This window comes from Octopus sinensis, linkage group LG9, assembly GCF_006345805.1.
Source record: "Octopus sinensis linkage group LG9, ASM634580v1, whole genome shotgun sequence".
Taxonomy (NCBI): domain Eukaryota; kingdom Metazoa; phylum Mollusca; class Cephalopoda; order Octopoda; family Octopodidae; genus Octopus; species Octopus sinensis.
The window spans coordinates 59,501,193-59,524,507 of record NC_043005.1 but is presented as its reverse complement, the minus strand read 5'-3'; the positions used below and the strand labels follow the sequence as shown (position 1 = coordinate 59,524,507).

Sequence of the window (23,315 nt, the reverse complement as noted above, 5' to 3'; positions counted from 1 at the left end):
TTTAAGATCGATTTAATTTTAAATCGAATCGAATTTATGATTATCTATTTGAAAATATACCCACGAAACGCGCGTAGCCTTTTTACTACTATTTACTATTTATTGTACTTAACTAATTTTATGAATAACATCTTTCATTATTGGATTGTTTAATAGAGGTCTTTCTCTAAATTATATATATGTATATATATATATATATATATATATATATATATATATATATAATATATATATATATAAGCAATATAGGATGAAGTCCCTTACTCTACAGCAAAGGAATTCATCAGGAAGCGTGGGCAGTATATTTTTAAAAAACCGTTACGGTTGCAATATACATCATATAATTAAGGGCTAAAGAGGGTTATTCTAAAGCCAAATACACTGTTTTATCCACTTATAATCCGCTTGTTACAGGAAATTGAAATTTCAGTTTCAATTTTCCTGTAACAAGCGGATTATAAGTGGATAAAACAGTGTATTTGGCTTTAGAATAACCCTCTTTAGCCCTTAATTATATGATATATATATATATATATATATATATATATATATATATATATAGAGAGAGAGAGAGAGGAGAGAGAGAGAGGGAGAGAGAGCGGGAGAGGGAGAGAGAGAGAGAGAGAGGTAGATAAGTAGATGTATATATATAAATATTTACAGAGAGAAATATGTACATACGCTCACACACATAGGTGTGTGTGTAACGAAACGATATATGTTGATAATGATAAATTCCTACTTGCTGGAACTATTAATTAATGCTATTTCTCAAAGCGCTTATATTTAATTTTATAATAAATACTTATACGAATAGATTAACACAAGTACTGTATATCGCACAAAGTAATATTTGTGAATATGCAAATATACCACCCTAAATCCATGACTATTTTTCTTCTCAATAAAAGACATTGCAATGATGGACTTTCAAAAATGTCGATGGAAATTATCCTACCTTAAAATATCAACGAGAATCCTACACGTTGTCTCTTTTTCTATTTGCAGACACATCTCGATATAGCCATCTTGCTTCGAATCTCGTCTGGTTTCTTCCGATGATGTCTTTGAGGAAATGTAATGGGTTCTTAGAGAGAAGAGAGATAAACAGAAGTAAATACAAAATACATTTTAATCAGTCACTTTGACGGAACTTTATTTAATACAAAATCATAACTTATCGACCGTTTAGAACCGTACCATTGTTACTAAAAGGATGCAAAAGGCACGAGGAAAAGAGAAAAGATAGAAAAGATAGAATACAGGTGATTGAAAATAATATTACAACTTAATTACAGGATATTCTAAATAAAACTTTGCCTCTCACACTTCAGAGTGCAGTGAAATGGAGTACTGGTATCGTTGGAACATTTACCATCCCCAAGATTTCAGCTTTTATGCTTATGTTAGAAACGATTCTTAATTATAGGGTGAGAATGTACTACCATCTGAGTAGAAGAATGACCTTCCAGGAACAACAACGATGTCTTTTTCTTTTTTTCGTAACTGTTCAGCACATTTTTTCTTTATCACTTTTGCAACCAATTGGTGGTGAAATAACATTTAGTGTGACTTATTTTGTACGCTATTAAAGAAATTATAGTATATTCAACCATGTAATTAGTTGCATATACGTATGTGTGTGTATGTGTGTATGTATATATATGTATGTTTGCTTGTACGTACATATATATACACAGAGGCCATCCGGATTCCCGTTTGCGCCGTGAACAGGAATTAATCTTCTCTCTTCGCTCTTATACGTCATTTGGTCTCAACTCTCCCCCCTCCTCATCTAACCCCCTCTCCCCCCTCCTCATCTAACCTCCCCCCGACCACTACTTCTCTTCAATCCTTCATCCTTTCACCCCTACTCCCCTTCCCTTCTTCCCTCTTTCTCCCTCTCTCCTTCTTCCCTCTTCCCCTTCCCTCTTTCTCTCTGCTCCCTCACTCCCCTTCTCTCTCTCTCTCCCCCTCTCCCTCTATCCTCCCCTCCCCTCCTCTTCTCCTCCCCTTCCTTCTCCCCTTCTTCCCTCTTTCTCTCTGCTCCCTCACTCCCCTTCTCTCTCTCTCTCCCCCTCTCCCTCTATCCTCCCCTCCTCTTCTCCTCCCCTTCTTTCCCCTCCTCTTCTCCTCTCCTTCCTTCTCCCCCTTCTCTCCCCTCCTCTTCTCCTCTCCTTCCTTATCCCCCTTCCCCCTCCTCTTCTCCCATTTCATTCTCCCCTCTTCTCCCCCCTCACCCCCTTACCTCCCCCCTCTTCTCTCATCTCCTCTCTCTACACTACACCATACGACTTTACACATCACATCATATATACATACACACGTCCATACCTCTCATACGCACTAATACTCTCTCATACACACACACACTCTCTTATACACACACACACACTCTTATGTTGGAGCGAGGTCATTCAAACCTATTATCTCCCCTAAATTCGCTCTTGCGTCTGACGTTTGATCTTTGACTTCTGGCCGAAATCAGATCGCCATGTTGATTCGCTAGCCTCTGCACGCATATTTTTTTTTCTCTCCTTCTTTCTGTGTTTTTTCTCTGTGTATCTTTCTTTTGAAGAGCGTAGGCTCGAAACGTTAAAGACTTGTTTTATTTATATTTCCTGAGCGCCATACTAATACAATTGTTTGTTTGTATTCCACCTGCCTTCGTCTTTTGTTTATTTCCGTAAACCTGCCTTCGTCTTTTGTCTATTTTCATAAAGCTTCCCGTTATATATATATACATTAAAAGGCTTCTAAATAAAGAAGCGAGTGCTAGATACACAAAAAGGGGATAAATTCATGAAATGGAATGAAAATCAAAAACGTTTATCAACTTTTTGTGTATCTAGCAGTCACTTCTTTATTTGGAAGCCTTTTAATGTATTTATATATGAATAACATATAGTCTAATGACTAATTCGTCTTTTGTGCTAGGTCACTGGTAATAATAATTAATTTTTATAACCCTATTTACTATGTTTATATATATATATACACAAGGAGTAAAAAATATTAAGTAAATAATTTATACCAGCATGCATAATAGAAGTCAGAAAACATAAATATTTTTATAGTGTATAAGAATTTATACACGGATAGGGCATTCGATTTGAATTCTTGGGGTATAAAGATGGAACTAAGTGCGCATGTGTTTATATTATGTTTTCGGTACATATTAGAGTTTCATAATTATACATTTTCCAGCGACTCAACTGACGAACGTGCATGCATACACAAACAGATATAAATATATGCTCCTGCAACAACTGAGACTACAATAATTTACTTATACACACAAACACATGCGCGAATATACATATATTGAATTTATAAGCGAGGGTCTGTGAAATAACTCTTTACAGAACAGTGGGTCTCGAAGCACATAAAACTATAAATAATAGTGCATAAAAATTGCGTTATGAACCTTCTGATAGAAAAGGTCAAAGGCTACTCGTGGGACAAGATTATACTACCAAACCAGAGAAAGGTTTCGAATTTTTTCCATTCAGTTTAAGAACTATATTCTTACCAGTGGCAGTTATATGTTGTTGGCATCATGAGAATTTACTAACTTCGAGAGAGCATGAAATGATTCTCATTTGGAAGAGTGGATCTCGAAGCATATAAAGATATAAGTAATAGCGTGTAAATATTAAGTCAACTGCGCGCAATTCTCACTGGTAAGAATAATCTTTCTAAAATAGATACCGAAATTTGAAAGATTACCGGCCCCAGCATTTTCTATTCAGATGTGATATTTACACGCTAATATTTATAGCTTTATCTGCTTCGAGATCCACTTTTCCAAAGATAATTATTCCACATTACCTCAATGTTTTAAAATTCATATGACATCAATAACATACATTTCTGATTGGTAAGGATAAGTTTCTAAATAGAGTTTCCAAATTTTCTGAAATAAAATCTCAGACATCTCAACAAGTGCTCCCGTCCATCATTAGAAAGCCTGTGATGTGTACAAAAGATGTGGATTCGTATCCCACGCGCAGCCTTTACTTTTTGTATCCAAAAGATTTTACCTCAACATTTACGTTATTATTTGTAACTTTGACTGCGTCGAGACACACGTAAAAGTGCTTGTGCGGCGCGACGTAAAAGCGCCAGTGCGGTGCCACGTAAAAGCAACCAGCACACTCTGTAAAGTGGTTGGCGTTAGGAAGGGCATCCGGTCCTAGAAACCATGCCAAATCAGACTGGATTTTCGTGCAGCTCCTCAGCTTGCCAGCTCTGGTCAAACGGTGCAATCCATGCCATCATGGACAACGGACATTAAATGATGATGATATATGATTGATATGTAATTTTTATTGCAACCGGTTAGATATCAAAGGCATCTAAATATTTAAATCAGCCAGTCTTATAACGTACAATGTAACATTCAAATAGCTAGATGCGTGGTGCCAGCTGCAATAACCGTAAACAACTCTCGTCTTTCGGCGTTGAGTACAGTTGGAACTTTCGCCTGTAGCTATGTGCATTATAGATACACAGGCACATACATACACACACACTCACACACACACACACACACACACACTCACACACAAACACATACGTGTGTGTTTGAATGTGTAGAGATGTTTCTGCGTTTATGTGTGTAAATTCATTTAAATATTATTTATGGAACAAAATTTACACAATATAACTCAACAGGGAATCAAAGCTATCCACTATTTTCTGATTTTCTACTAGTATAGACGGGCTATTTTGTTTGTATCCAAAGCTTGAAACGTCGTTAGACCTCATTTTTCCTTATTTATTTCCTTCTCTCTCTCTCTCTTTCTCTCTCTCTCTCTCATCTAACTGTCTCTCTCTCTCTCATATTAAGACTTCAATAATTACAACAGTACAGAATATCCACACAAACATTATATTAACAAAAGAAACGCCATGAGTACATCCATATCTTAACACTGGAAACAATCCAAATCGCGGCATAGTTATCGGAGTAGAAAGAATAGACCAAAACTATTCTATTTCCTTTTTCCTTCCAAATATTTGGCTTCAATTTACAATTTGCACAATTAATGCCAGAATGAAATTACAGCTAAAATATACCATATGTAATTATCTGTATTATTTAACAACTTCCCCTTTCTTTAACAGTATCTCCCCCCCCCCATATATATATATATATATATATATATATATACAAATACGTAAATATTAACAAGTGAAACCAATGGTACATAGGTAATCGTTTTTAATTTCGTATATTTTCATTTGTCTTGCTTATTTTTAAATTTTGGGTTTTTGCTGAGATTTTTCTTGGGAACACATTCTTCTTGGTAATGGCAATTTGACGTCTATGTTTAGCCTATAGTTTGTACACTTTCGTGGTCAGTCCTCTAAATTGTGCATGTAACACAATTTTTAATCTTCGGATTTTTTAAATATGCCAAGCCACTGGTTTTAATTTATTAATATCAATTTCTACCCTTATATAAATTATGTATGTAAATTATGTATATATATAAATTATGTATGTATGTATATGCGTGTATGTGTGTGTGTGTGTGTTTGCGTGTAACTGGAGTTCGACAAACCGTATTATTTCATCAAAGTTTAAGCTATGAAAAAAAGCTCATTCATCAATGGTTCTGAAACAGAATTATACCAGATTCTACAAAATTCTAATACATGTCTGTATTCAACACTGAGAAAAAGACAATAATAATGGTTCCAAATTTTGGCATGAGGTCACCAGTTTTGGGAGAGGTTGTAAAGTCATTTACATCGCATCCAATGGTCAACTGGTACTTATCTCTTCGACACTGGAAGGATGAAAGGCAAAGTGGACCTCGGCGAGATTTGAGCTGAGAACGTGAAGAAGGACAAATTGCTGCAAAGCAACTACTCCAGCGTGCTAACGGTCCAGACAGCTTGCTGCCTTATAATAATAATAATTATGGTTTAAAATTTGGGTAGAACGCCAGCAGGCTTTTTTTTTTTCGGCCCCAGTGCTCAACAGGTACCTATGTCATCGACCTCGAACGGATGAAAAGCAAAGTCAATCTCGGAGGAATTTAAACTCAGACGGACGAAATGCAACTAAGCATTTTTCCCTGCGTGCTAACAAATCTGCCAGCTCACTGCTTTACAAGAAGCAAAAGAAGAAGTAAAAGAAGCGCAACAACAACATCAAAAAAAATAATAATAACAACAACAACAATTATTATAATAATAATAAAGACTGGAAGCTTAATCATCGCTACCCAGGAATGATAGCAAAAGGGGCTGATTGCTACCTGGCTCAGATATGAGGAAACCCCCAAATGGCAGAAATTCAAAAGATAATGCTCATGGGAATTGCCCATATCCTACGTAAAATACTGTCAATGCAATCTCAAATTTTAAAACAAACACATAATTTTCTTGTGGTTTCTTAAACATTCTCTACAACGACACTATGTACAAAACCAAATATATGGCATCCTAGCCGTAACACCAAGATGAACTTCTAACTTGTCTCTTGATGTCTCTGGGTGACCTCAAGTCAAATATATAATAATATATAATATAAAGTCAAATGTATAATAATGACGATGATGATGATGTTGATGATGATTATGATGATGATGATGGTGATAATAATAATAATACTAATAATAATAATAATAATATAATAATAATAATAATAATAATAATAATAATAATAATGGTGATATTGATGGAAAAGTTAATGATAATATCATGCACACGTGCACACACTCATGCGAGTATATTACTCTCTTTTGGAGAAAACGTTTTGCGCCTGTATTCCAGAGAAGCTACACACTCCTAAATCTTCAGTACATTGCTGTCCATCTTTCGCAAATACCTCGTATACGCTATAATCTGCTTTTATATATAAATGCATCCATATACCGATTCAATGTAGTATAAATTCTGAAGCCCTGTTTTTCTTATTATAATCGGAAAACTAATTTTTGGGAAGGTGCGCCGCCTAGTACTTTACTTAATCATCCCAGGATCACATGTACATATATTCAATTTTGTGACAGCGCGTTTGTCCTTGTGTAAGGTACGTAGCTCTTCCGTAATGCCATTCTATGTGGCCACAATAAATCGCTTCCCGCTTGATCTAACTATCACGTCATAGATACTACCATGGGTAGATTGAGAGACGGGCGAAGACAATGTCTACATCAGCTCGCGACTACATAAGACACCTTAAACAATTAGAGAAAACGTGATATATGCTACGTAATCGCACAATCTCATAAATGAGGACTGTTTGAATATTGTCTTCACCTGAGATTATTCCATTGTAAATCTATCACCAATAACTATTGTTTCCAGTTACACGATATAAGAAATCAATTGCAGCGTGGAAGGTGTTTTTAAGCCATTTGAGAAACACACAAAAACCGTTAGATTCACTTCAACATTTAAATATAATTTGTCAAAATATTTTCGTCGCTTTGAGACCACGACCTGTTCACTGACGAAACTCCGTGCTGCTGTTCTATGTGCCAGTTTTGTCAGTGAACAGGTCGCGGTCTCAAAGCGACGAAAATATTTTGACTAATTACATTTAAATGTTGAAGTGAATCTAACGGTTTTTGTGTGTTTCTTAAATGGCTTATAAACACCTTCCACGATGCAAATGTTTTCGTTCCAGCACACGATCTCAGATCAGGTCACTTGCTATGCAAGTACATCTCCGATATAAGAAATGATAATCGAAATTTCCATTTTACTTACTTGTTTATCAAAAATCTTCGGTAATCTTTCTGATAAAGAATTTCGTACCCTTCAGGGCTTAATGTCCGGGCAGAAATTGATACTGGCAGTTCCAAACAAGCCGGCATCACTGGTTTTTTCCAAAGTAATGTTTCAGATTTTGTGTAACTTTTCGTACTTAATTGGTTAGTTTCTCTGTTTTGACCAATTGGTGGCAAGGTACTATATTTCGCCATCAAATCACCAGGGAAGTCTTGAAGCGGCGACAATAGATTTTTCAGTCTTTTACTGCTGACGTACAGCTGGAGAGGAAGTAATGAAAATTCAGAAAATGATGTTTGCATGTTGTAATATTTGCATGGAAAACGAACAAACTACTTAAAGATTCGGCTACTGAAAACCCGAATCGTAGCGCCATTTTCAGAGGCATTTTACAGTCTCGCCACACCTGCAACCAAATTCCGCTGAATGATACTGATTGACTTGATTTACTAAAAAATAGAAACGTGTAGTGAGGCAGAGAGTTCTTGTTATAGTCTTAGACACTACCAGTTTCTCAAACCCATAATTTCAGGATTGGTTGGTTATGGAATGTGTTTAGTCAAATGTCTCTATGCGTACTTAGTCACGAGTAACAATTCAGGATTAGCAAAGGTAGCAAGCGCGGTTATATATATATATATATATATATATATATATATGTATATACAAACATACATGCATATATATATATATATATATTATATATATATATATATATAATATATATATATATATATATATATATATATACATATATATGTAAAGATAGATAGATAGATAGATAGATAGATAGATAGATAGATAGATAGATAGATAGATAGATAGATAGATAGATAGATAGATAGATATAGATATAGATATGTATCAGAGGCGACTCCAAGTCACCAGCGCCAATCGGGCTCATCACAGATTTCGCATAAGACACATGCCTGCTTGAAGAATTTCACGTTTTTCCGCAATATCTCTAGCCCCAAATGGCATATTTTTTTTATATGTAATACTATGTTTTACTCCATGTCTAAGTTAAGGTTAAAAATAAAGCAACCCTGCAAAACACAACTGATTTTATACAAAGATTCACAGAACAACAGCAACCAAATAAGACAGTGGAGTGCACAACAAACATCAGCGATCTTGCTGTCGCTTGTAGTCTTGATAAGAGATGCCAGTTAGCCTCTTATGCCTACCAGACTCGTTCGTAATCGCCCGAGTTGCTGGATAATTTTTCGTTCCTTTAAGAATACTGTGAAACGGACAGTTTTCATAGACTGGAATTTGAATTTTAATCACTATAGAAAATTATTGTTTCAAGAAAACATTGAGTTTGAATTACTTTTAATTTTTACGATTAACACAACAATTCGGGCTGTAACTTCTGAGAACGAGTCAGATGCGTGGGAAAAATGTCGAGAGAACGTCTGCTGCGAATGACATTTTTTGACAAAGGGCACCTCTAAGACGACCGCCAGACGCTGAACGAAAATAAATGAACTGCGACCAGGATCAATAATAGGAGCCCGAATTATTGGTTGAAATAACATACTTCAAATGAAATCAGCTCGCAAATATACGTTCAATTTACTGAATTTATGCTCGGGCTAAGCCCGAACAGCCCGAGTGACCATGTCGCCATATATAAACTGGCAAAATGACCATTCCGAAATATAACAATATCTGTTTCAACACACTTCACATAAAAAAATCTTGCACAACAAATATTTAAATATATATATATATATATATATATATATATATATATAATATATATATATATAGAGAGAGAGAGAGAGAGAGAGAGAGAGAGAGAGAGAGAGAGAGAGAGAGAGAGTAGTTGAGTGAAATTTATGTAGAAAACGATAATGTTTACTTTCCTATACATAGAAAATAAAAGATTTAAACGTTTTACACAAGTTCATGTCGATTTTGTAAAAATTATTCTGTTTCATTTTCGTCATTTTTCCAAAATTAACAGATGAATACGAAATAGTAATGGAATAAATATCAATATTGATATTCAAAAAAAATAATATTGCTAGCTCAAACATACATTTGGTATTTTGACATTATAATTTTATTGCAATATTAGAGAGAATATACATTTATGAAATAAAATAAAAAATTATTTTAAAAATGAGATAAAGTAAACTGACATATGTGTTTGCCAAACTCTTGCTTCCACACACAACGTAAATAGTATTTGCTGTCCGAGTTGTCGTTTCACAATGAAGATTTCTTCAAATATAAAGTAATTATCAAACTCCCGTCATGCCTTCTTGCAGTGAAGGAATTCAATATTCTGATCAATAGGTGAACTGACAATAATAAACATACTTTGTATTAAAGTATTTTGTTTTATAATTTCATATTTCCATGTTTGATTACATCATGCGGCATCTATGAAATATATCATACGGCTATAGTCTCAGTTTGACGTAGTGGAATTTGATAGAAGGAAACTGGGATCTTTTCGGTTTGAACGGCAGTTTTTAAAAATAATTTTCACGTAACTAAACACTTTTAAGCTTCGCATACTGGTAGAATGTGTTTATAAAACATCTTTTTCTCTTGGCTTTATTAAGAAAATTCTATAGTTTGTAAGGTATTTGTTGCTTTTTCTTCAATTTCTGCAATTTCAACAAATCAATGACGTCTATTGAGGTGAAAACATTCTGTGCCGTATGAATATGTCCCTCGTTTAAGAAACAGATTGGGTTTATTTACATTTCTGAAGAAAAAAAGATACCCTTCCCTCACCCCTAACCCTAACCCTAAAACAGATTGAAATGGAATTGATCGATACTACGGTCATAATTATGGGTGACAATTTCATATGGCACCGCTAGTAAAAACTGCCGTTCAAACCGAACAGATCCGGAAACTGTTGAACCTCGCTGGATAATACATATAAATTTGATAGGTTTCTGCCAGTAATATTTTAAGTAGAGTCTAACTGAATAACATCATTAACATCATCTGGATTTTATATGCTTTAGATATTTCTTATAGATAACATGCAATAAACTACCGATTCTAATGCCACCTAGGCAAGGAACATAATTTGCTATAAATTAATAGTCAGTATCAAAAGTATGAACATACAAGGCTGAAGACTGTGGTTTTCAGATGTAACCCTTTTAAATTTTCCACGAAATTCAAACCATAAATATAAGGTTTAAGAAAATTCAACTAAAATGAGATATCCTTACGCAATTACTAAAAGCTCGTCAATCGTAGTAATTCCAATAATATAGAGACACTTCTGACTTGTAACTGTAATCTTCCAAATATCTCTTTTTAATGATATTTTCCTTCAAAAACTGTATAATAATATACTACGAGACACACAGGTAAGACAGTCTTGAAGCTAAACTAAATTGACCGATCAGTATAACAAATTCTCGACCAGTTTTTTCGAGTGATTACAGTCTCTGTCAGTATATATGTATGCAATTATGTGCTTTAACTACAGCATTAGAATATTTTAGCTCTTATTTCTAGCAATGTAGGTGTTCTAACACCCTAGTCACATTTAGTAATATATATATATCCCTGCTGTACTCTTTCACCACTCTTTCTCTCACTCTTTCTTCTGTTGGCCTGCTCGCTTAGCCAGCGGGGTGGCTAAAACAATGTAGCAACATCTGATGGTCTGGTCGGTCACGTAATATATATATATATACACTACACGCACAGAGAGGAGAGTGAGAGAGACAAAGCGAAAGAGGAGCACTGCGTCGATTATGACGAAGAGGGTCCCAGCTAATACGATCAGGAGAACACCTTGCTCGTGAAATTAACGTGCAAGTAGCTGAACACTCCGCGTATACGTGGAGATTCAACGTCACACAGAGTGTGACAAGGCTGGCCTCTTGAAATGCAGGTACTACTCATTTTTGCCAGCTGAGTGGCCTGGAGCACCGTGAAATATAGTGCCTTGGTCAAGGATACAACGCACCGCCAGGAATCGAACTCGCGACCCTACGATGGTGAGCCGAATACGCCAACCACTAAGCCAAGCTTACTTATGAAGCTGTCCATGATCCATCAACCTGTCAGTTGACGGAAAGGTGTAAGTTGAAAGTGAAGCATTTACATGTGGAAATATTGTAACTATTTAAGATCAAACAGAAAACTATTAACTTTCAATACTTATAAAAACATTTTTGGCGCATCAGGATTTTCGTTAAACATATTCAGGCTGGTCATCTACATAATTCCACAATTCCACACTGATGTTGAGAATTAGTTTCACGACTTTATAACTTTGTGCAATATGCACTCGAAATATGTACGTTATATATGTACTCGAAAATATACTGTATTACGAAAATAGGAGTGGTAGTAATGGAAATTACACATTTATATAGAAAGGTAAACAAAGAAATTAAAAGGACAGGAATGGAAAAGGCCGAATATTAACTATTATGGCTATCTGAATATCCACAGGTTCCAGGGGTGGAGGCACATGGCCTAGTGGTTAGAGCAGCGGACTCGCGGTCGAGGGATCGCGGGCTCGAATCTCAGACTGGGCGATGTATGTGTTTATGAGCGAAACACCTAAACTCCACGCGACTCCAGCAGTAGGTAATAGCGAACTTCTGCTGACTCTTTTGCCACAACTTTCTCTCGTTCTTTCCTCCTGCATCTTGCAGGTCACCTGCGACGGACCGGCGTCCCGTCCAGGCGAGGAACCTATACGCCAAGGAAACCAGGAAACCGACCCTTATGGGCCTTCTAGCAAAGAAACAAAGTTTTCTAAAATCGACTTGAAGGACATTTAGATATTTGCCCTACATATTCTACTTCAGGCACCAGTTCCAAGTCTATTACGGACTACTCTACTCAATTCGTAAATATTGTTCAATTCTAGCGTGGCAAATAAATTCTTGCTTTTAGAGTATTAAAGTGTTCTTACCTCGTCATTATCTAGATCGGGAGTGTACATGTCGAGGTTATTCTCTGTAATTTTGAACTCAGTTTGCTGTCTTTCATGCTCCAACGTCCACTGCTTAAGTTCGAGTTTGTATCTTCGCACTTCGGTTTCATCGGTTATCTGCAAAATGGCAATTGACATGCATTCTTTACGACTTCTTTTCAAAGAAAATCTTATAATAAATTTAATTATTAATCTGCGACTGTAACAGAACGCATTTCAATATACTGAGTCTAGAAATTTACGTACAGAGACACAGACTCTCAGACACACAGACACACATATGGTAAATGAAAGACGCAAAATGGAATACACGAGAATTTTTATTTTGTTTCGACACATCTACCATCGATCCCTCACGGGTGGGACACTTAACAACTGGTTCAGGAGCAGTCAGCGGTACAGATGTGTCTCGTTAAAATAACGGTACCGCAATGTATCTTCTCATTTCGTAGAAAGAAAAGCAAGAAAACGAATGAAATATCTTCATTTATTCAGAAGACCAAAAATAAAATCGCAGATGCAAAAAAGAAACGAACAAGCAATACAGCGAGGAAAGTATTTACAATAAGCGTGCCCTCGCGCAAGCTGCATGGCGTATGTACACTCGCTCATATATGCATCCACAGAAGGCAGCGAGCAGGCTGACACGTTAGCGCGCCGGGCGAAATGCTTAGCAGTATTTCGTCTGCCGCTACGTTCTGAGTTCAAATTCCGCCGAGGTCGACTTTGCCTTTCATCCTTTCGGGCTCGATTAAATAAGTACCAGTTACGCACTGGGGTCGATGTAATCGACTTAATCCCTATGTCTGTCCTTCTTTGTCCTCTCTGTGTTTAGCCCCTTGTGGGTAGTAAAGAAATAGGTATTTCGTCTGCTGCTACGTTCTGAGTTCAAATTCCGCCGAGGTCGACTTTGCCTTTCATTCTTTCGGGGTCGATAAATGAAGTACCAGTTTCGCACTGGGGTCGATGTAATCGACTTAATTCCTTTGTCTGTCCTTGTTTGTTACCTTTATGTTTAGCCGCTTGTGGTCAATAAAGAAATATATAAGCATTCACAGAAATATAAGCATACGCACACGTGTAGTTTAGTGCACACACGATCACAAAAAATATGTATCAACTGTGTACTGGGTTCGGTGTAATGGATTTATCCCATCCCCCGAATTTGCTGGCATTATGCCAAAATTCGAAACCAATATTAGAGAATACAGAATAGATATAAACTCAATGAAAATTAGTGAACAGAAAACTTTTGCATTATATTATTTATATACTAATGTTCACTATCATATACAGAATATTTATTGCGGTAATATTACTGTATTAAAAATAATTTTCAATACATGTTTACGTTGCTACGGATTCAAACAGGAAATGTTTCATATTTGACTACGAAGATTCAATCGTTCTTAAATCAAAACAAGACGTTGTTGCGCTTTCTTATATTACAAAGGATTCTCTTAGGCTCCTGGGGGGAAAGTTACTCGTTAATATAATAAAGCATAGTGACTGAAAACAAAATAGAAATCTGAAATAACATTTTTAAAAATTCTGAACAGAAACTGTAACATAAACAAATTTTAAATATCATAAATGCTAGAATACGCTATGGGGTTTTCTAACAACTTATTTAACGTACAAAATAATTCAGCATTCATGAAAAGCATTAGATATTAAGCAGTCTGGAATTACGTTGATTTTAACATTTTGATTTAAATTTGTTTCTTCATATTTTCTTTTGTCTGCATTTCAAATTATCATTTTGCTTTATCTAACTATAAACTGTATCTCTGCAATTATGTATATATATACACACACACACACACACACACACACCACACACACACACACACATATATATATAATATATAATATATATATATATTATATATACATATACATATACATATATATATATGTGTGTGTGTGTGTGTGGTCTTTAATTATTTTACTTGTTTCAGTCATCTTACAGCGGCCATGCTGGGGTTCCGCCTTTAGTCGTAAAGTCGATCCTGAACTTAATCTTTGTAAGTATAGTACTTATATTGTCCCTTCTGCAGAACCGCTAAATTACGGGGACGTAAGAACACCAGCATCGATCGTCAAGCGATGGCGGGACTACAAAACACAGACACACAATCCTAAACACATAAACACACGTACACACACATCACGCACACATACACACACACACACACACACACACTTACACACACACATACACAAGGCGGTGAGCTGGCAGAACTGTTAGCACGCCGGGCGAAATGCGTAGCCGTATTTCGTCTGCCGTTACGTTCTGAGTTCAAATTCCACCGGGGTCGACTTTGCCTTTCATCGTTTCGGGGTCGATAAATTAAGTACCAGCTACGCACTGGGGTCGATGTAATCGACTTAATTCGTTTGTCTGTCCTTGTTTGTCCCCTCTATGTTTAGCCCCTTGTGGGTAATAAAGAAACATATATATATATATATATATATATATATATATATATATATATCGCCATGTTGATTCGCTAGCTTCTGCACGCACTTTTTTTCTCTCCTTGTTTCTTTCCATGTTTCTTTTCTGTTTTATTTATATTCCTGAGCACCATACTAATACAATTGTTTGTTTGTATTCCACCTGCCTTCGTCTTTTGTTTATTTTCATAAGCTTCCCGTTATATACATATATATATATATATATATATATATATATATATATATATATATAATATATATTATATATATATATATATATATATATATATATATATATACTAATACATCTGTTTGTTTTGTACACCACCTGTGAACTCTCCTATATATACACATACATATATACATATATACATATACATACATACATACATACAGACAGACAGACAGACAGACAGACAGACAGACATATATACATACATACATACATATCACCATGATAGATCGCTAGCCACTACACGTTCTTTATTTTCTCTCTTTGTTTCTTTTCTGTTCCTTTCTGTGGAAGAGCGTAGGCGCGAAACGTTAAATACGTTTTAACGTACCGAGCGTCATACTAATCCATCTGTCTGTTGTCTATACCACCTGTATTCGTCTTTTGTTTTTTTTTGTGAATTCTCCCCATATATGTATATGTATATATATATATATATATATATATATATATATATATATATATATATATATATATATATATATATATATATATATATATATATCAATTCACACGTAAATATCATATATGCAGACATACAAATGTGCATGATAAAGTCTATTTGCCAACGTAAAGTGACAGCCCTGCTTAGAACAATTACACTACTGTTTAGCCCCAGTAAGGCATCTGTGTCCATATATTTTGAGCAAGGGAGCTAATGCTCCCCCTTCAGTGTTAGCGATACCTGCAGATTACTGGTTTCTAGTTTATTTTATCTTCTTTGGTGCAGGACAATCGCTGCTTAGAGATGGTGCCGATTCGCTTCACTCGAGTGTATACCTATCAAGTCACACACAGCCACTGATCCGTAAAGAGAAAAACAACTAGTACCGTTACTACATATTTTTCGCTCAGAGATTTAAAACTAGTCTTTCTCTTTATATATATATATATATATATATATATATATATATAGTAAAAATTCAGTTAGGTGTTAAATAACCACCAAAGATATATTATATATCACAAAAATTACTAGAACTACGAGTTTCAGTACAATATCGAAGATGTGTAATGTATGTTTCGTGGTTATAGAGTGTTACTCACACACGCATACACACTCACACATCATACACACATACACCCACACACACATACACATTCACGCACACAGATAAACACTCATGCACACATAGACACATACACTAACATACACACGCACACTAACATGCACACACTCATATCTTAAACAAATTCTAATAGGCAATTTCCAATAACTGAAATGAGCAAGTGCTTCTTAAACAACTGCAATTAACTTGAAATATCTAATTAGGAATATAATTATGCTATGTGGAAAAGGCATTTTGTATCAATTTGGTCGGTATGACAGATAATATCCTGTATGTTCTGGTATCATAAAACTGCCACGGGGAAGGAAAGACAACTCTGTAGAGGAGAAGTGATAATAAAAGCAAGATCATTTTAAAATGCTACTTAAATGTAAATGAAAGTATATATAGTAGCTCATAATACCTCGGAACTTTAATATACTAGATGGCTGTATGCAGTTTCATTCGCATATGTGCATCTGCTCACGTTTTTCGGCCTAAGGGATATTTTATTCAATGTATTATGAATTATTGTATACATATTCGAGTACTTTTATTTTAGACATTTTCTAAAATGAGTATTTGAGAATTTTTGTTACAGACATTTTCTAAAAGTTTGCGATGTTTCAAATGAGCTAAAATAAGGTGATGATAAAGTTAAGATGCAGATGTTTATGAGTAGCCACGAAAATTTAATATATTCTAGAAAATAAATTATTTACACCGACTACGCAGAAACATGCAAGAATAACTGTTAATTTTATTGTCACATAATTAATCAATTGAACAGACTTACTTGGAATTATAAATACATATACAGTAATAAAAATACAAAATCATCTCAGTAGCATGACAAAATAACTAAACTCTGCTGTATGCAAATTGAGCAAAAACACATGTGTGCAATATTGTGCACCAAACTACTGATTGCCTCGCAAGTATGGTTAGATATCCGCTTTACCGAGAACATCTATATATATCTGGAGTTGTCGTCTATGCTTGCCAATTAGATAAAAATATTAATCATCGTGATAAAGCTGACATTTCCTCGACGTATAATTAAATGTCTGACTGTCTGTGGTTTAGATAAGTTTACTCTAAATTAACTGTTCTATTTCCATGATCTACTTGAGTCACACACACACACCCACACACACCCATACACCATTTGTATATTAACAAGTGTATGTATGTATATACATACAGACATACATAAATACATACTTACATATATTAAGCGGGTAAGAGAGGGAGAGGAGAGCAAGAGGTGAAAAGATATGCACTTTGGTCAGTATTCTTAAAACATCCGCTTATGCAGCATCATGCTTTCCTCCGCGGGGAATCTAAATATTTCTACGTGTGGGAGTAAAATCCATTTTGATACCCTACTTAAATTATCACGTAAGCGAGAGTAAAATATGCACCCACCTCACACCTGCGCTCTTGGCCGAATACATTTTGGAGAAACTGCATTTTTCAGGTTCTTTCATGCCAAGCCTCTTTTAGCTGGTTTTAGCTGGTTATTCTTTAAGCCTCTTTTAGCTACTTTTAGCTAGTTATTCTTTAAGCTTCTGAAATAGTGAACTCCGCACTATCGACACCTGAATCTATTTCCTTAGAATTTCTACTAAAGATATTCCCAAATACTTCTGAACCAACTATAGCGTGAGTCTTTTGATCTTTTTACTCTCTTTATTACTTCTCCGCCCATTCTGCCGGAAAAAGCAGCCAGTTCATCCTCAAATCATATCCAGTCATCTTAATAAAATGGAACACCAACTTACTAAAACAATGTAAATAAACGATAACCCGAAGCGAAATGCTCACTGGTCAGGACTAGAATACATCTGATCGTAGGTCTAGCATTACTGCTGAAAGGGGAAAACTACTACAACAACGGTAATAGCAGAACATCAAATTGAACGTTGATCGTATCGTCAATCTATCCTACTCCTACTCCTTTAACTCTAACAGGTTTCCAGGATATCCCATTGATGTTGCTGCCTTACAGAATGGACTAAAACAATGATTTTTAGTAGGTTTTACTTTTTGACAGGAGATCAAATAATAAAAATTCTGTTACGCCTCGCACGGAAAGTTTTTAAAAAATGATATAATTTTAGCAATAATAAATCTCTGCACGACAATGTGATGTATAATTGCCACATAAATGTGACTAACCACTAAGGGTGGATGCTACTGTAGCTTGATATAATTCTATAAATGCAAAAGTAATCGTACAAAACTACGGTGTACTGCTTTTGTTAATCGTTATTATTCTTTTATTCTTTTATTTGCTTCAGTCATTTGACTGCAGCCATGCTGGAGCACCACCTTATATGTAACAAAATTAAGAATAACGTTTCTTGTAGAATCTTATGCATTAACGATTATTCAAAAACTTAAATTATATATTTTCAGAGATGTCGTTGCACCTAGTTTCTCTTGACTTTGAAGACAGAACCATTAGAGCATTAGCTAAGATATTTTGTGATAAACGTCCCAGAGTTCTACTCGCTAATTTCAGATCCCCTCAAGATAAATTATTGCAAGCATCCTTTCGGAGTGAATAAATACGTTGATCGAGCCTTCACATTCTTTCCATCTTTCTCTCTGTGCATCTTTTTTTGGGAGGAGGGGGGGGCTTGTTTTTTTTTCCTGGAAAAGATAAATTGTGATCACATACGGGAAGAGAAGAGTGGTCTATGCTAAGCCTCAAATTTTGACGAAGACTGTCTTATCGCAATGATGCCTATATTACACCATCAAGTAGCTCAAGGAGCAAGGCAAGGATAACTACATTTTGCGGCTCATTAATTTGTAGAAAATCACGGAGATTTTGATATGAAACAATGGGATTCCAAAGTACTGACAACTGCATGTTAGAGTTACACATTAAAATACAAATAAACTAACAAAATAAAATAAATTTATACAAGCGCAGAGATTCATTCAGCTTGTAAAATACAATAACAACTAAGCCAGTTTACTTCTGCTCCAGTTGATATATATTACTGTGTATGTGTGTGTGCATGTTCGTGTGTGTTTCTCTGTGTGTGTACATGTTCGTGTGCGTGTGCGTATGTGTGCATATGGGTGCAAGTTAGTATTTTTATTTGCACATATGCATAAACATATACAATCACGTATATATACATATATATATATACACACATACACATAAACATATACATGTGTGTGTATGTATGTGCATGCGAATATGTAAAACATACACATGTATGAGTGTGTATAGTATTTACATATAAGTACGATTATATCTGCACGTTTTTGTATATTTAAATACATGCATACATGCATGCGTACATACGTACATACATACAAAGATGCACGCGCGCACACACACACGTATACATCATACATACATGCATACATACAATACATGCATACTGATATATATATACATAAATCGTTATGTTTGTGTGTACACATGCATGTGTTTGTGTACATATATATATATATATGTTTGTGTGTGTGTGTGTGTATGTATATATATGTATATGTATATATATGTTTGTGTGTGTGTGTATGTATATATGTGTATATATATATATATATATATGTGTGTGTGTGTGTGTGGTGTGTGTGTGTGTGTGTGTGTGTGTGTGTGTGTGTGTGTGTGTGTGTATGAATATCTATCTGGAGATAATCCCAAGCTAAAATCTATAGAAGTATGTTCTTTGTTTCATTTGACATGAAAAGAATTATTTCTATACTTGATATCTGTTTACTGATATTTTCTCTAGGGGTTTCTCTTATTTTTCGCGATTGTTTTCAATGTTTTCTCATCCAAGAGCGCAGTTAGAATAAAGATAAATCTAAGTCATGCAACTGAATAAATCATTTGACAAAAGAGAATTCTAAACATTGAATTCTTTGGCATATTATCCTCCTCTTTATATAGTAATTGCATGTCTTCCAATATCCAACCTAGTAGAGAATTTTTTTTTAATAATTCATTTCCAAAACTGCTGCAGGAATTCCAAAGTCATAGAACAAAAGTGTACGGAGTCATAATGAATAGAAAAATCTTTGTACCATCATAGCTACCTTTGAATTTATTGTCAGAAACATCCTACACTGTTTATACCATCACGAATAAATATTGTTATAGGTTGTAACTGATTTATTATTAATATACAAGTATTTACATTTTATCTTCTTATCGAGGAAAACTTTTCTTAATTTTCTGAGAATGGTAATTGAATTGTGCTTCAGATATTTATTTTCTTGTGAAAATATTCTTCGACATTTGTAGAAATATATAGTTGAAATTGTGTTCTTAAACATATAGGGGAAAACATTTCATTTGATTACAATAATTATTATTGAGGGGAGACAAAATGAACCACCTAAAGAGTTGTTTATCTTATATTTTGGTAGTTACAAGGAAGCATGCCATTGGACAAGATGCATCATAATGGCTTAAATTCCCTTTCTGTATTTACAAGTTAAAATCAAGTATCGCTTGCGTTCGTGTTGAGCACCCATTGAAATATAAATTATATGGCATAACAAAGCACAGATTCAGAAATTGAAAGAATAATTAATGGTTTGTTATTCATTTAGACACAAGGCCAGTTTTCTTTTTTTGTGGGAGGGGTATCAGGCGATTGCATCAATTTTGAATTTTGGCTTGATGGTATAGATTATGAAAACAACAGACTACATACAAAAGAACGCCATCTTGGATGTCACTGCCACTCTATGAAATGAGTAACATGCGAGTTTCATATGAAGAATATGAGAAAATATATGTTACAAAGCAACTGATGGTTGAATGAATTAAGTATATATTGCAATATTGGTGATATATCATTAATTATTTGACAATTGATAATTCTGAAAATTAAACGTATCACAAACTCCGACATTTATTTAAATTATTAGACACACACACAACTCACAGATATATAGATACACATACACACATATACCCACAAACACACACACACACGCATATATATGTAAAGTTTGATAGATGCAAAATGTAAGACGCATAAATTACGTAATTTCTCTTTTAGACTTTCTGCGTAAACTGACGATCAAATGGAGATAGTATGGAAACGTGTGTAACTTATAATTTAAGATGTGTTTGAATTAATTTTGTCTTTTGAATTAGCTTTGTCTTTTGTAAGAATTAGCTTTGTCGTCTTCTTTTCATTGGATCATATATATATATATATATATAAATTATTATAATTATAAACATAATTATAATTAGGGTTTAACAAAATTGCTTCACCACATACTGAAATTTAGAAATAGCAGTTAAATACTATTCTACTACCATAAGATATTATCTCCCAGACAGCAATACCCTCAACTCACACAGGGAAAGAGAAACCCTAATTGTAATTATTTTTATAATTATAATAATTTTTGTATAAGTTTACCGATAATAGTTCTTTTAAAATACCGAACTACTTGGTAAGATTATTAATTATAAATTGATTAATTAATTTTACCATCTATTATTATTGATATATGTATATATGTAGAAATATATGTATATACATACATATATACGCAAGTCGCAATCTTCAACACGGGGAATCCATAGGTGCCCAGCAAGCAAGAGTCATAAACCTTGTTCTTCCATTTTTCTAACTCGTCAGATAATGTCATGATTTACCCCGCCATGTATTCTTTCTCTTCCTTGAAGTTACACTCTCACCCTTATTACCTTTCTGATATTACTATTTCAACTGAGGGTTTCTGTCTCCTTGAGTTTATTCACTGGATAGAAGTTGTCATAGTTACCCTTTGCATCGTCCACCTTTTAACAATGGAGAAAACAATTTCATCTTTCGTAGTTTTCGCAGCAATTTCTTTCCTAACAATTCCATTAGTGCAAAGTATTGCATTTGGAATGCAAAATACATGTCTGTAACACTTTGTTTGAAAAGTCATGTTCTTTTTCTTACTTTCGACATCATACGTTCATGATTTACACAGTTAGATAGCAGTTGAAGTTATTGCTCTTTAGAAATTTCTGTTTTTGTTACAATTTTCTCGTTTATAAAAGATCAAGTTTTGCTTAAGCTTTTATGGTTTCTACTGTACAGTATTTCATTTATTGTATTTTTTCACATCTTACTCTATAGATTTCTTTCTTTTTTTGTTTTTCTTTTTCCGAAATAATTACTTGCACCAACTTATCTGAGCGTTTTTCCTTGATATTTCAGTAAGATTTGCGGCATTGTTTTAGTTTTAACAGTTATCCTTATATTGTTTATTCAGATTTTATTTCTTCTCCAAATCTTTCTGGTTATATATCAAGAAGTCTTGTCGAATATCTAAGTTGTACACAATTACTACTAAATAAATAACATCTGCAACATGGAAATTACTGACATCCCTACGCCTTATGCTAATGTTTAGTGCACAGAATTCAAGGTATTTCAAAATCACGTTTTCTATAATTACATTCAAAACGGTTTAGTGAAACAATAGCCTTGTCTGAAATCAACTGCTGTTATGAATAAATGTTTCATGAATTTACAACCAATCCACACAGTTTGCATAAACATATCATGATTTTATGATTTCAATACACAACAAGCCGCAGTTATGTTTTCCCATAAAGCATAGTGTCCCATAACACAGGAACGTAAACATTTTTGAATGTCACTAACATTTTCAAACGTAAAATTCTTACCAGTGTCCTAATATGTATGTGTGTTAGTGTGTATGTGGTGTGTGTGTGTGTGTGTCTCCCTCCTCTCTCTCTCTCTCTCTCTCTCTCTCTCTTTCTCTCTCTCTCTCTCTCAAGATAAAATTTCAGTTTCAGTTTAAACCCAAATAGTCCTCCCTACCATGTATAGAGCACTCTTTCTCATCCGTTTGACATTAAGGAGCGTACACA

The 23,315-nt window shown here is 34.6% G+C and overlaps 1 protein-coding gene across 1 annotated transcript in view; it reads right to left on the bottom strand.

Moving 5' to 3' along the window:
• LOC115215434 (cilia- and flagella-associated protein 65-like) overlaps nt 1-23,315 on the bottom strand; it is a 1,408,515-nt gene that overhangs the window by 87,211 nt on the left and 1,297,989 nt on the right. Inside the window, exons 39-41 of the mRNA XM_029784597.2 lie at nt 12,668-12,805; nt 7,732-8,012; nt 959-1,087 (exon numbers count right to left, since the gene is read on the bottom strand). Coding sequence (XP_029640457.2) covers nt 959-1,087; nt 7,732-8,012; nt 12,668-12,805 — 548 coding nt within the window. The remainder of the gene's footprint in view (nt 1-958; nt 1,088-7,731; nt 8,013-12,667; nt 12,806-23,315) is intronic.